This window comes from Gambusia affinis, linkage group LG15 (genome assembly GCF_019740435.1).
Source record: "Gambusia affinis linkage group LG15, SWU_Gaff_1.0, whole genome shotgun sequence".
Classification (NCBI taxonomy): Eukaryota; Metazoa; Chordata; class Actinopteri; order Cyprinodontiformes; family Poeciliidae; genus Gambusia; species Gambusia affinis.
In genome coordinates, this window is record NC_057882.1 from 11,362,306 (window position 1) to 11,375,857 (window position 13,552).

Genomic DNA, 13,552 nt, shown 5'->3' on the forward strand with positions numbered 1-13,552 from the left:
CGAGTTTTGAGTTTTATTTTTGTCCTGCTGAGGTTTTATTTCTATTTAATTTGCAGCTTTGGGTAAAAGAACGGATGCCTCTGGCAACTTCCACAGATCATGGAAAAGACTTGCCAACTGTGCAGCTGTTAATCAAAAAGAACCAGGTACGGTTTTTTTTTTTCTGCTTTAGTATTCAGCAAGAAATTTTATAATTATGTTGTGACACCCTTGGCTTAAAAATATATGATATAAAATCAAGAGACATTCTTGATATTTTGACAGATTCTTAGATTTGACAGATCTAAGTGATTTTAAATCAGACATCATCTAAATGGGTCCAGATACCATAAAAGGCCAACCTTTTACCACAATACTCAAACATCCACAATGATGTTAACTTCTGGAAATCTCACTCTGGAAAAGAATGGAAATAGAAACTATGCAGGAAGCTCAGTAATTTATGAAACCTCAAAAACTGCCATCCTTCCAGTAGAAATAATGTCAGAACTGGTTGTGAAACAGACGTTGCAGAAAGAGATCCAGGGCCACCAACCTCGCATCGATGACATCCACCGTCGAGGAGAGGCTCAGAGCCAGGTGGACGGCGACAGGCAGTCGCTGCTGAAGGAACGTCTCGCTGAGCTCAGGGATCTCTGGGACCAGCTGATCGCAGAGACGGACAAGCGTCACGACCGGCTGATAGAGGCCAATCGCGCACAGCAGTTCTATGCTGATGTGGCTGAAGCAGAAGCCTGGATGGGGGAGCAGGAGCTTCACATGATGTCAGAGGAAAAAGCAAAGGTAAACTTGAGACAAAGATGAGCAGATTGTTGTTAATCCTGTGTATTTAGGAAATATAATCATTCATGTTTGTTACCCAGGATGAGCAAAGTGCTCTGGCAATGGTCAAGAAACACCAGATCCTAGAACAGGCCCTGGAGGACTACGCCCAGACCATCCACCAGCTGGCCAACAGCAGTCGTCTCATGGTCACCAGCGAGCACCCAGAGAGGTCCAGAAGCACATCTTAGTCTTCATCCTGAAGAATTAGTCATTTAATAACTAATACATGTGATTCCTAATCTCAATTGAACAGTGAAAGAATCACCTTGCGACAAGCCCAGGTAGACAAGCTGTACGCCGGCCTCAAAGACCTGGCAGAGGAGCGCCGCGGGCGTCTTCAGGAACGGCTGCGGCTGACCCAGCTGAAGCGAGAGGTAGATGACTTGGAGCAATGGATCGCTGAGAGGGAGGTGGTCGCCGGCTCCCATGAACTGGGACAAGACTATGAACATGTCACGGTGGGTCTTTTTTTCTCCAATTGAAAATGTGAAAGCTCTGGGAATTTCAGCTGAATTAATTATGTTGCCCCAATTTCTGTTTTTTCTTTCTTTTCACAGATGCTGAGGGACAAGTTTCGTGAGTTTGCTCGTGACACCAGCACCATCGGCCAGGAGCGCGTAGACGGCGTGAACGCGTTAGCAGATGACCTCATCGAGTCCGGTCACCCTGAGAACGCCAGCGTGGCAGAATGGAAGGACGGTCTAAATGAGGCCTGGGCTGACCTACTAGAGCTTATTGACACACGCACGCAAATGTTAGCCGCCTCCTATGAGCTGCACAGGTTCCATCAAGATGCTATGGAGGTACTTGGACGTATCAAGGAGAAGAAGGAGGCGGTGCCTTCAGACCTTGGCCGGGATCTAAACACGGTCCAGCATCTCCACAGACAGCACAACACTTTTGAAAATGACATCCAGGCCCTGAGCGGACAAGTGAGTGAAAAGATATCTTGTTAGCTTTCAAAAGCGGCTTCAGATCAGAATACAGAAGGCCTTCTCTTCCTCTTATAACTCCAAGGTGAACCAGGTGCAGGATGATGCAGCACGTCTGCAGAAGGCCTACGCTGGTGAAAAAGCAGATGACATTCAAAAAAGTGAAACGGCCGTGACGACTGCCTGGCAGGGGCTGCTGGAGGCCGGCAAAGCCCGCAGGCTCCTCCTGCTGGACACAGTGGAGAAGTTCCGCTTCTTGAACATGGTGCGAGACCTCATGCTCTGGATGGACGGCATCAACGTGCAGATTGACGCACATGAAAGTCCGAGGTAAACGGAGTATTTACCACTAACTGGAATGGCTTATATAAAAACCATTAGTGGGTAGAGTTGCCAAAAATGATTCTCATGTAAGAGTAGAACCACTTTAACATATTTTTACTCTAGTAAAAGTAAAAAAATAACCTTCTAAGAAATTTCTCAAGAGTAAACAAGTATTTGGTAAAAAGCCTACTCATATACTGAGTTACTGATCGAAACAATCATTTAATACTTACAAATTATATAATCAAAAAGACCAAAATACCAAGTGGTAAATAAATACATTTATTTGTAAAGCTATTTACAATAACCACCAAGTTAACCAAAGTGCTCTACATTGGGCAAAATAAGATGAAACGGATAAAACACAAGAGATAGTAGAATAAAGTAAAAAGACAATTAAAATAAATATCACACTATTGAGTAGTAAGTCATGTTGAAGATGCATATCTTGAGTCTTCACTTAAACAGACCCAGGTCAGAGGTCACTCATATTTCAGCCGTGCCTTATGTGGAAATTTTGGCATTTTAAAGACCAAAAGGAAAATAATTCATAACATGGTTGCAAAATAACAAGATTAGGCAAAAGAAAAAAAAAGTCCAAAGCAATTTCTTTCAGTATAAAACTTTTGAAAAACTGCGGGTTTGTGTATGGTGAAGTTTTGGTTAAAACAAGCTTGTTCTTTATTTTAGAAAATTACTGATAGTGTATAAAGTATCCAGACATTTTACTCAACTAAAAAGTAGTGATATAAATTACTCAAGTAAAAGTAAAAAGTTTAGCGTTGTAAAAAGTACTCCTAAAAGTATTTTATTACATCAATAAATGTAAGTCGGTGCTACCCAACTCTGATAATAACACCAACTCTCTTGGTTGCTTTATTTAAGGGATGTATCATCTGCTGAGTTAGTCATCGTCAATCATAAGGGCATCAAATCGGAGATTGAGACCAGAGCAGACAGCTTCACTGCCTCCACCAAGATGGGAAATGACCTCATCAACAAGAACCATTATGCATCTGACGAGGTATTTGGCTACGATTCAAGGAAAACCATTTCAGAGGGAACACAACGACCATCTTTTAGTGTCTTCATACCATACAGCTCAATACCCTGTTTACTGAATGCTCCTTTTATCTACAGATCCGAGAGAAAATGGCTCAGCTCCAGGGAAAAAAAGATGAGATCAACAGCAAGTGGCAGGAGAAGATGGACCATTTACAAATTGGTAGGCAAAGGAATTTCATTTCATTTCAATGGAAGTTTGGAATCCGACATTATTAAATAATCTAGATATAAATTCATATTCAAAGAGTATCTTGTCCTGAAACAATATTATATTGTTATATTGATATATTAATTACATCATCTAACTGTGATGTGGCAACAGAAAAGCATGTAAGTACAGGTTTATAAAAGGAAGATATGCAAATGAGAAGGTTTAGGCTGGAGGGCTATTAGAAAGAAAGAACACAGAGCATCATTTTGTATTCATGGGGAAAATGGTTGTACGATGTAGTCATAGATTTATTTAGGAAGTCATGTAATTTATTATTAAATGACATAATGATGCAACGGTAGCTATTTTATTAAGATACCTTTTGGTAAAGTAGGCCTACTTGCATGCATTCGACTACGACCAAGATGAGATCAGTCCGTTTTTAATTGACGTCGTTTTTGTTTCTTTCAAACACCACCATTTCAATCTTACTTAAATGAGTTACCACAGTCCTTCTACTGGTTCGAATGTCTTCTCACCAAGATAGTGAAGCAAGCTCTAATATATCATGACTATTGGCACATTTCATGATTTATTAGTATTTGTTATTCTTGCGCTGAACTTGGTGTTTGTGTTTGCTTTAGTGCTGGAGGTGCTGCAGTTTGGACGAGACGCCAACGTGGCAGAGTCATGGCTGGCAGGGCAAGAACCTCTTGTCCGAGCGGCGGAGCTTGGTGCTAACGTTGACGAGGTTGAGAGCCTCATTAAGCGCCACGAAGCCTTCGAGAAACTCGCTGCAGCTTGGGAAGAACGCTTTGTGCAGCTCGAAAAACTTACCACAGTATGTACGATGATTTCTATCCCTCTGAAGTCAGGGTGCCAACTCAGTCTGGTCTTTCTGAAAGATTTTCTTATTGAAATGTTTAGCAATTCTGGGAAGTGGCCTGACAGATTCAGGATGTTACTAACCTCCTTTAAGACAGCCAATTAAAGTTTGAGTCGTCTTTTTCTCCAGCTGGAGGAGCATGAAATGCAGAGGAGGCGAGAAGAAGAAGAGAGAGCACGGCGACCTCCTACTCCTCCGCCTGTAGAAGAGGTGGTGCCGTCTGAGCCAGATAGTCAGCCACATGATTCAGCAGCAAGGTAGGAGATGTTTGAAAGAGTAGACAGCAAAGTCAAACCTGTTTTTCCGTTCACACGACATTCATCTGTCTTTTAAACACAGAACAAGTCTGGACCAGACGACACTTAATCAATCGGCGTCTGTAAATGGAGTGCACAGCGATAATGACACGTCTCAGGTGAGACAGGTTTGCCTTGTCCAACGTTGTCGTATTTTTCCCCATGCTGTTGGCCTCCTTTCGTGTTGTATTTATGTATGATTCGAGTGGGTTATTGACATGTGTTTTCAATTTTGAATAAATCATTTAAAATTACTGTTAATATGCAAAATTCAACCAAGCAGAGTCGAAATACGTCCAGTTTTATTCCAACTCTATTGATTCAAAATCACGTCATATGAAATGTATTTCTCATTGTTTGTCTTTGGTTGTCATACCGCCGTGAACGGTGTCTCATCTTTATATGGCATATAGCAAAGTGCTGAATCTCAATATAACATAAAAAAATGGCAAAAGTTAGATTAGAATCTTAAGCTTCAATGTATTGTACTGGGATTTTAGGTGATAGACCCACAATGAAACATGGTGGCGGCGGTAACAAGCTTCAGAAATCTTTTCCCACCTTAAAAACATAATCACACCAGAGCTATAATAGACTGGTTTATATCAAACCCATTACAAATCCTGACCCGTTTCCATTTGAGAATATGTGGCAATCCTGAAATCAGTGTTCAGAATCTCTCCATCCAAACACAGACTAGGCTGTTTTTCAAAGAATGCAGCAAAATTCAAGTCTCAATGTGGGAAGCCAGAGGCATAACCTAAACGGTTTGCAACTGTAACTGCAGGAAAATGGGATTCTGCAAAGTTTGGAGAAGGCTGAGAACAATTGCTTGCCACACCTTTCAGATTTTTACCTAAAATCCACGTTGTATTTTTCTTCCACTTTACAATTATGTACCACTCACTCAGTCTATTACTAAAGATCCCAGGAAATTACATTGCACTATATGGTTGTAATGCTCCAAAATGTGAAAAAGCTTTTATTCACTGCATTTTGAATAATGCAATTATCTAAAAAAAAAATAGCTAGAATTAAGATATTGTCTTTACTGGAGCAACATGGCCAGAAAAAATGGGGGAAAAAAACCCCAAAAACAATTACAATTTTATCTTTTACGGAGAAGGAGAGGGGCCTGGGAAGAAAACCATGTAGTTTTATATACATGTTCTCATTGTCCGATCAAAAGCATCACAAAGTGACCTGGTTATGTTTTAATTTTGATCATGGCTGTTGACTGTGGCGTGTTGGCATTTTTGTTCAACTAAAAAGGTCAAGCTCCGAACTAACATTCAAGTGTCTGCCAGCAACGGACTTAACAATTTCTCATTGCATTCTTACCAGCAGTCTTTATCGCTGCCGTTGTCAGTGGGAAAGAAATCAGAGCCTAAACGTGTGCGTAAGCCCAAACAGCAGGAGCGTGTGAGTAATGAGCCATGGTCAGCTTTGTTGTTGCTCCCCCTCCCAAACGCCCCCTCACCCTCTTGACAGCCTCCGCTCAGCTCCTGGTCAGCAGCAGTACTTCTTTTAAGAAGCCATTGCTTCTTTGCATCCACTGCTTTATTTATTAATGAACCTCACAGCTTCATTAATGAGTCCCATTGCTGTAAAAAAAAAAAAAAAAAGCATGATGCACATTCATGAACAGGGTGTTTTCATGGATCTGATGTTGCGGTTTGCGGCTGCTGTGTATGTGCTTGTATTGACCAGGACGGGAGTCTCTAAATGTGGGTCAGAGTAAATGTGGTGGTTATTACAGCTGTTCAGTGGTAGTTTTCTATGTGGCTTGTGGTAGTGTCTGTATGTTTACTCCTGAGTGTATATCTTGCTTAAAGGAGTTAAAGCTTTGCATAGTGAATAGTTTTAATGATGGAAAAGAGATTAATAAGAGCCTTCTGAGTTTCAATACAGTTAAAGTTGTATATTTTTAAATTCAGCCTTTTTAAAAAAAATGTTTTGTGTGTTTCATTTGGGGGGAAAAAGTAGCAAACTTCTAAGATTAGTTTGCTTAGCAGAGATTTATTTTTGTTTTTAGTTGGAAACAAGAATTTTCCTACTTATTTTCAGAACTCTAATAAAACAAGTTTTAATAAAGTTTTAAAATATTCTGCTGTCAACTATCTATGTCAAACAAGAGGCACTGCTGTTAAGAGAGCAGTCACTGGAAAACAAGTTTTCAACATAATTTTAAGACAAGTGAAAGTTAATTGAATTGTTGAAGTTTTATTTTGGCTTTAGTGGCTAAAACAGCAGTCTCTATGTAGATAGAATATAGATGCTCAAAAGGATAAAACAAAGTGTCTCCATTGAACTTTCCTGATATCTTACACTTCCTCACAGCCTGAATGGGCTGCAGACACGACGTACCGTCTCTTTAAAAACGTGTTTTCTTTTAAGTAGCTTCCTAGATCTCTCTGTTGCCTTTGAGTCGTCTTTCTGCAGTAACACAGTGTGGCGAGGTCTTCCTGGTATTAATAAATATGGTGCATTTTAAAATTATCTTTTTTTCTTTTTTTTAAACTAGCAGGTTTGATGAATCTGAAATTGGCAGATTTCTCAGTGCAGCTCTACATTTTTTTTCTTTTTTTTTTTTAAAGATTGTAAGGAAAAGTGGAATTAAATTTACTGAGGTTTTACTAAGTAGGTTATAATTTGAATTATCTTTTTTTTTTTCCCCAAAAACATATTTAGGATATTTACTTTTGCTGGTCAGTGCTTCTTGTATGTTTCCTTTGTGAGTAGCTAAGTTGTACAGTTTGTGTCAGTTATAATGTAGTGTAACCTCTTGTGTAATGTGTGGTTCTATGAATCCAGTGGACCCCGTGTTCAGCGCCTCAGTTTATCATGCAGTGTGTTAAAGCAAGCATCATTATAGCTTTTTGTGTTTGGCTGTGAACGACTGCTTTGCTGCTCCCTTGGTCTTTTTCTGATATTTCCTGCCTTACCACTTTGGTCTGGGTTTAACCACAGGGCTCAGAGTCCGATTCGGTCAATGGACCCGGTAGAGACAGCGGCCTGGCGTCCTCTCGCCTTGACCCGTCTGCCACGTTACCGAGCAGAGGCGGTGCCGACTCCGAGCCAGAAGCCATGGAGGGCATCCTCTGCCGAAAACAGGAAATGGAGTCCCACAACAAAAAGGCAGCTACCAGGTAGGAATTTGGTGAAAAGAGAGTGGTGACTTGTTTACATACTGGGGAAAAAATAATTAGCTGAAGAGCTCTTATTATTTCATGTGATGGGGCTTGGACCACACTCGTTCTAATGGTTGTGGATCTTTTTTAAAGTTCTTACACTTTTTTTAAAGACAATTTTTTAGATATGCTATTACAAATAATAAAGTAAATGCAAAGTAATTAAAGGTGTACTCTTATTTATTTATTTATTTTTTACAAAAATGACAGAACAGAGAACAAATTAACTACTTCTGCAAACTCTATTTAACAAAGTAAACCAAATAATGAGATAAAGCATAATATCAACACTTACAATGTAATAATTACTCTAATAGAAATTTACTTTTTTTCCCCTCATTTTAAATGTAATTATTTTCAGATTATTATCAATATCAAAAAGTATTGAATCACATAAAGTATTAGAATATTGGTAAAATTATTGTGAAATTAATCTGTGTAATGAAAAACGTTTCTATAATCAATAAATTAAATTAGTTCTAATTTTTACTAATATAAAAAAGGTTTGACATTTCATCAGCTTGTGACTAAGTCAGTTTGGAGGAATATTGTAAAAATAGTGCAAAATCATTTACTTTTTTTTTTTTTTTTTTTTTTTTTTTTTTAGACAGAATTTATCCATATAATAAAAACATAACATTTAAACACTAATATTCACTTCAGGCAGACTAAACGATCACAAAATACAGACGCATGTTCGCATGTCTATAGGAGCTGCATGTATACTTAGTTTTACAATACGGCTCAACAGTCAAAGCTCTTAATTTCTTGACCCGGTGAAACGGCACATTAGTTTATTCATGCAGCTTCTCAGTGAAGCATAAAAAGTTGGAGCGTTACTCGGGTCGGGACAAACATTGGCTTGCAGCAGTCCATCTTAGAAATCTAATTCAGATTCTAAACGCACCGTAAAAATCGATCTCCTTTTTTTTTTCATTGTGGATTTACTACGATTACACAAGAGAGCTGTAAAAGAAGGAACAGGCCACTTTAGCATTATCTGTGAACATGTAAGGTTTAGGTGTTGACATGTTAACTTATACGTGCTTAAAGTTATATGTAACTTTAAGCACCACCCTTTAAAAATAGTGTTAATTTGCTCTTTCAATTTCTATATTTTTGTGCATACAGGAATCTAATATTTTGTGTAATTTTATTTAAATGATTGATCAGCTGTTTGAATCAAAACATCCAAGTTTTTTTTTTTGTCACTTTATTACCGAGATCTTAATTTATTCCAGAGCTACATTTATTTGTATCAAAACGGAACAAAGAGCTTTTTGGGACGCCACACTTGTAAACCTTTTAAGATAGTTTCTGAGCCAGGTGTGCGCTACTCCTAAAATCTCTTTAGTTTTTATTTGTAAGATTTTGTGAACTTTGTTGTCAGAAGCTGGTTTTCACTTCTGTTGCCGTGGCAATTGCAATATCTTTCACTTCATTATAAATTCCTCAAATGAGGTTGTAAAATATAGCTATAACTTTCTTTTAAGTTATGTTGTTATATGAACAACTGGATCACACTAATCAGACTAATTTGCTCCAACAGATCCTGGCAGAACGTGTACTGCGTTCTTAGAAAAGGAAGTCTGGGTTTTTATAAAGATAGCAAGAGTGCCAGTAGTGGCATTCCATACCATGGAGAGGTTCCCATTGGGCTGGATGGCTCTGTGTGTGAAGTAGCCCACGACTATAAAAAGAGGAAACATGTATTCAAGCTCAGGTGAGGATAAAATAATTTAAAGCAAATATTTAACTTTACTCTAGCTGTTGGTATCAATAAATGAGTGCAAGAATCATTTTTCCTGTTTCATGTATCTGCAGGCTAGCAGATGGGAAAGAGTTTCTGTTCCAAGCCAAGGATGAGGTGAGATGTACAGACTTGTCGTTTTAAAGCTGCGTCTGCAGCTTTATATGAATGATGAGGTATAATAAAACCTTTATTGTTTTTTTTTTTGTTTTTTTTTTAAGGTGGAAATGAGTTCCTGGATTCAGTCCATCGTTGGCACCATCCCATCCGGATCAGGGGACTCGCCGGGAGCACCCCGACTCAGCCGCGCCATGACGATGCCCCCCATCTCGCCAAGCTCAGGAGAAGGCGTAACCATGCGCAACAAAGAGGGAAAAGAGAAGGATCGTGAGAAGAGATTCAGCTTCTTTGGCAAGAAGAAATAGGACATTTGTAAATGGCAACATCCAAAATCTAAAAAATTCCACAGACTGAGGCAGGCGGACGGAAAGGTACACACAGGTCAGACAGACGCACTGCTCTCCATGCAGGACCCAAGGAATTGCCAACAGATCTGTCACTTGGGACTCTTCAATCCTTTTTGACTTCCTTTTCTGTTTGTCTCCCTCAGCGTTTTAATTTCTTGTTTACTTTATTTTCTTCCAATCTATTCTTACTATTCACATTTATCCCCCAAACTAGCGTCAGACAAGCTTGTTAGTCTGAGTCGGTAACATCAGCTGGATTGGACAGGTCAGACGACTGAAGCGGCTCGTCCTCTGCAAGAATCGTCTCACAGTGACTCCAGGAAAACTACTAATTGTGTTTGTTTTTTTTCCCACTCCTCACAAGCGTTCTCTTCTGGGGGGGCGATAACATATGTTTGTTTTTATGTTGATGTTAGTAACTTGATTAATATTATTATTAATATTTATCTTTTGCAATGTATGGTTTGAGAAGAAAACTAATTAGTTGATGACCTTGATTTATGTTATGGAGAGAAACAAATTTGGTTCAACTAGTGGAGAATGTTGGTCTTGCCCTTGTATTTTTTCTCTTTAGGAAAGAACATTTATGAGGTGTTTTGAAACAAAAATAAAGCTCGAGTTTTAGCCGTGTGTGTTAAATGATCACAGGTACCACTGGGAAAATCATATATACATATATTTAATTAGTGGTCTTATAATTATTTTTTCTTGTTTAACTCCGATTTTGCCTGCATTTGATTATTTCTTTTGAGTGATCTTTTCAGCTTAATTTTTAACTTTGTTTTTTTTTCCTTCATAAAGCAGAAATTTGTTTTCTAGTGTGAGCGTGTGTGAGTTGTGGTGCTGTGGATTTTGCATGTTTATTTGTTCCTGATTAAATACGGTCAGATGGATGTTGCTTTTCGAAAACCAGACACAAGCAAAATATCACTGGAGTAATTTTCTGAAAATGTTACTTTTCCTTTTGCTTTATAGTAGCTGCAACCAGTAACATTCCTCTAGGCATTATTTTTCTCCTCTTTGTTTTAGCCTCCTGAACTATTTTCCATTGTTTTGGTCGAAATAAAAGCTTTGGTGACAGTTGGCAGATGAGAAGCTGAAGCACATTTTGTGGCGGCAGACTGCGGTGATGAGAGCAGGACTGAAGGACAGATTTTGTTCCAAGCTAGGGGAGTGGAAGTAAGACAGGAAGGGCATTGATGAAGACGCTTTAGGTGCTCTCCTACAACCAGACATGAGCCTGACCTTTACTTGAACACACTACATTTATTCTGATCCCTTTTTACAAACACACCCTTCATTCGAAACAGTCTTAAAGTTTTCTTAGTACAAAGAAGTGAATGTTAACTATGTGCCCTGTGGCAATGACCTGATGTATGTCAGTGGATTATTAGTCTAGATGCAGTGATGGCGACCATGAGAAGCTCTGCTTACAAGCAGCCAAGTTACTGAGGAAAACGGTCCTGCAGTTAGTTTAATGAGCTGTTTTGCTAAAAAAAAAAATGTAATTTGAATATATGGCATGACAATGTGGGCTGATTATTGTACGTGTCTGAGCCTTACCATCTACTTTTTATGTTAATTTATTCTGGAAACATCAGCTTTTAATCAGGACTAGACATAACAATTAGATGTAATTTGGCAGATAAAAGGGAAAAATTCACTCTAGCATAGCAAATACTAGGCGATAGTTTCATCGGACATTGTTCATGAAAAGGACCTTTACAGGATGTAGACATTAGTACAAATTTACACAATTGTTCATAGCTGCACCTGATCTTACATGAAACCAAGTAAACAGTATAAGACGTTAGCTGCAATTTGTGTATGTGTGGTTTTTTGTTTTTTTTTTAACAGTATATGTACCCCTACAAATCTGGTATTTGAGTGGCATGACTTGTAAAAGTATTTACCTATACGGATGTCACACCTAGGCATGGGCTGGTATTTTTAATCGGAGTTAAAAATACCAAGGTATCACATAATTTCAACCAACATTTAAAACAAGCATATGTACTATTGTCTTATTGTTAGTAGTTTTCAAGTGCTTACCGTGCAGAATATTATAGTTTTTTACTGTTCTTGGTTTTTATAGAGCAATACGAGCTATTAGCTAGTTAATTAGTCTGGTTACCTGCTCTGGTAGCTAGCCTGCAGTAGGCTGCTTAACAGACATGCTGCTCAGCTGTAGTTTTAAAAAGGTTCATTTTCACACCATGACTCTTTTTGTCGCAGGTAGGGTAATTTTCAGAAATCCTTTTTGTTTTTTGTAAACAAGAGGAAGGTGTTGGAGTTTTTGTTTTTTTTCCTTCTTCACTTTGATGCATCTTGAGGTTGCTAATCGCCACATGCCTAGTCAATCTGAACTGCAGTCTGGTTGCACAAATCAGCTCGAAAGGGATGCTGGTCATTTTGCCAAGAGTAGACTTCAGGGTGATTTGTCCCAATCATTAATAAAGATAATTGGTACGAAATGAAATGGCAACATCTAGGTACAAAGTGAGGGTACAAAATGGTAAAGAGGTACCTTTCACCTTTTAAACCTACTGGTTTTCTTTTCCTTGTCCAAACAAGGACTATTTAGATAAAGGAAATCCCTGAACTCCCTTTGAACGCAGATTGCTTAAGAGCAGGCAGCCCCAACTTTATAAAGCACACCTGTTTCTATCTGTAGGACTGAATATTCCAGGCATGACACAGAGCTTCCAGTTTCAGTTTAGGTTGTCTGAAATTAAGCCACAATCAAAGAACCACATAACATGCATTACGTGAGCCAAAGCAATTGGCACAGATTGGAAGAGAGGCGTCGTTCCTCCTTGGTGGACAAGCTGCTGTGACTCCCAGTGCTACCCGTTCTCCCAACATTTAATACCACATCCGATTGATGCTGCCGAGCTCCAGCTCAGAGGTCACACAGTGTATTTTCATACTGGCTCGTTTGAATGTGAATGAACTCAACTGAATTTGGCCAAATTGGTCAAGTGAAGCTTAACTCATACTTGACAAACTACACAGGCTCTGTATCACGCATACTCACATTAACACAACTTTGGTACTCCAGTCTTGTGGGAATGTCCTCAACTGGCTATGATTTGATGTTGCATATTGCATCCTTTCTAAAAAAATATATATATAACTTTGTGCTACTGGTGAGCTTTGACCAGAACATAAAAAGTATGCATTATTGATGTCGAGCAGGTTTTTGGATCGAAGAGTACTGGTATCGATGAAGAAGAACAGCTTTTACATGTTAAGTATTAGATGTGGTTGAATATAGACTGCTGACGGTTTGAGCTTCCTCTTTCAGAAGAATGCTGAATATTTGCTGTCCAATGGGAGCTTGTATTTTTTCATCCAGTGGTCTGTCTTGCAGCATTTGATAAACTTTTTCTTCTCTAATTTCTCAGTACCTTTGACAAATGTCTGTTCCTTCCTCTGTAATTCAGAGTTGTTAATACCACTAGTTGTATTAATTGCTCTTATGACCATTATTGCTACTGTTGTTACTATTAATACTACTGTTACTAATGCAACGTATTGCAAAAATTACAACTGCTGTCCCATTTTTTTTCAGGTACGTGTCTGTAATGCCAGACTCTTCCACACGATGTCAGTGTGCTGTGGAGCATTTTCATTACAAATCAAAAATACTGTTTGTTGACTTG

At 38.7% G+C, this 13,552-nt stretch overlaps 1 protein-coding gene across 4 annotated transcripts in view; it reads left to right on the forward strand.

Annotated features, from left to right (window-relative positions):
• Positions 1-10,511, forward strand: part of LOC122845096 (spectrin beta chain, non-erythrocytic 1) — a 53,274-nt gene extending 42,763 nt beyond the window's left edge. For 2 of the 4 annotated variants that reach the window (XM_044141134.1, XM_044141135.1), the window contains 16 exons: positions 57-146; positions 505-783; positions 864-994; positions 1,079-1,283; positions 1,383-1,757; positions 1,843-2,087; positions 2,967-3,105; positions 3,222-3,306; positions 3,942-4,138; positions 4,313-4,440; positions 4,523-4,598; positions 5,827-5,901; positions 7,450-7,628; positions 9,220-9,393; positions 9,495-9,537; positions 9,642-10,511. In XM_044141134.1, the coding sequence (XP_043997069.1) occupies positions 57-146; positions 505-783; positions 864-994; positions 1,079-1,283; positions 1,383-1,757; positions 1,843-2,087; positions 2,967-3,105; positions 3,222-3,306; positions 3,942-4,138; positions 4,313-4,440; positions 4,523-4,598; positions 5,827-5,901; positions 7,450-7,628; positions 9,220-9,393; positions 9,495-9,537; positions 9,642-9,845 (2,625 nt within the window). In that variant the 3' untranslated portion in view covers positions 9,846-10,511. The remainder of the gene's footprint in view (positions 1-56; positions 147-504; positions 784-863; positions 995-1,078; positions 1,284-1,382; positions 1,758-1,842; positions 2,088-2,966; positions 3,106-3,221; positions 3,307-3,941; positions 4,139-4,312; positions 4,441-4,522; positions 4,599-5,826; positions 5,902-7,449; positions 7,629-9,219; positions 9,394-9,494; positions 9,538-9,641) is intronic. The other 2 variants (XM_044141136.1, XM_044141137.1) reach the window with 1 other exon arrangement.
• The last annotated feature ends 3,041 nt before the right edge of the window (positions 10,512-13,552 follow it).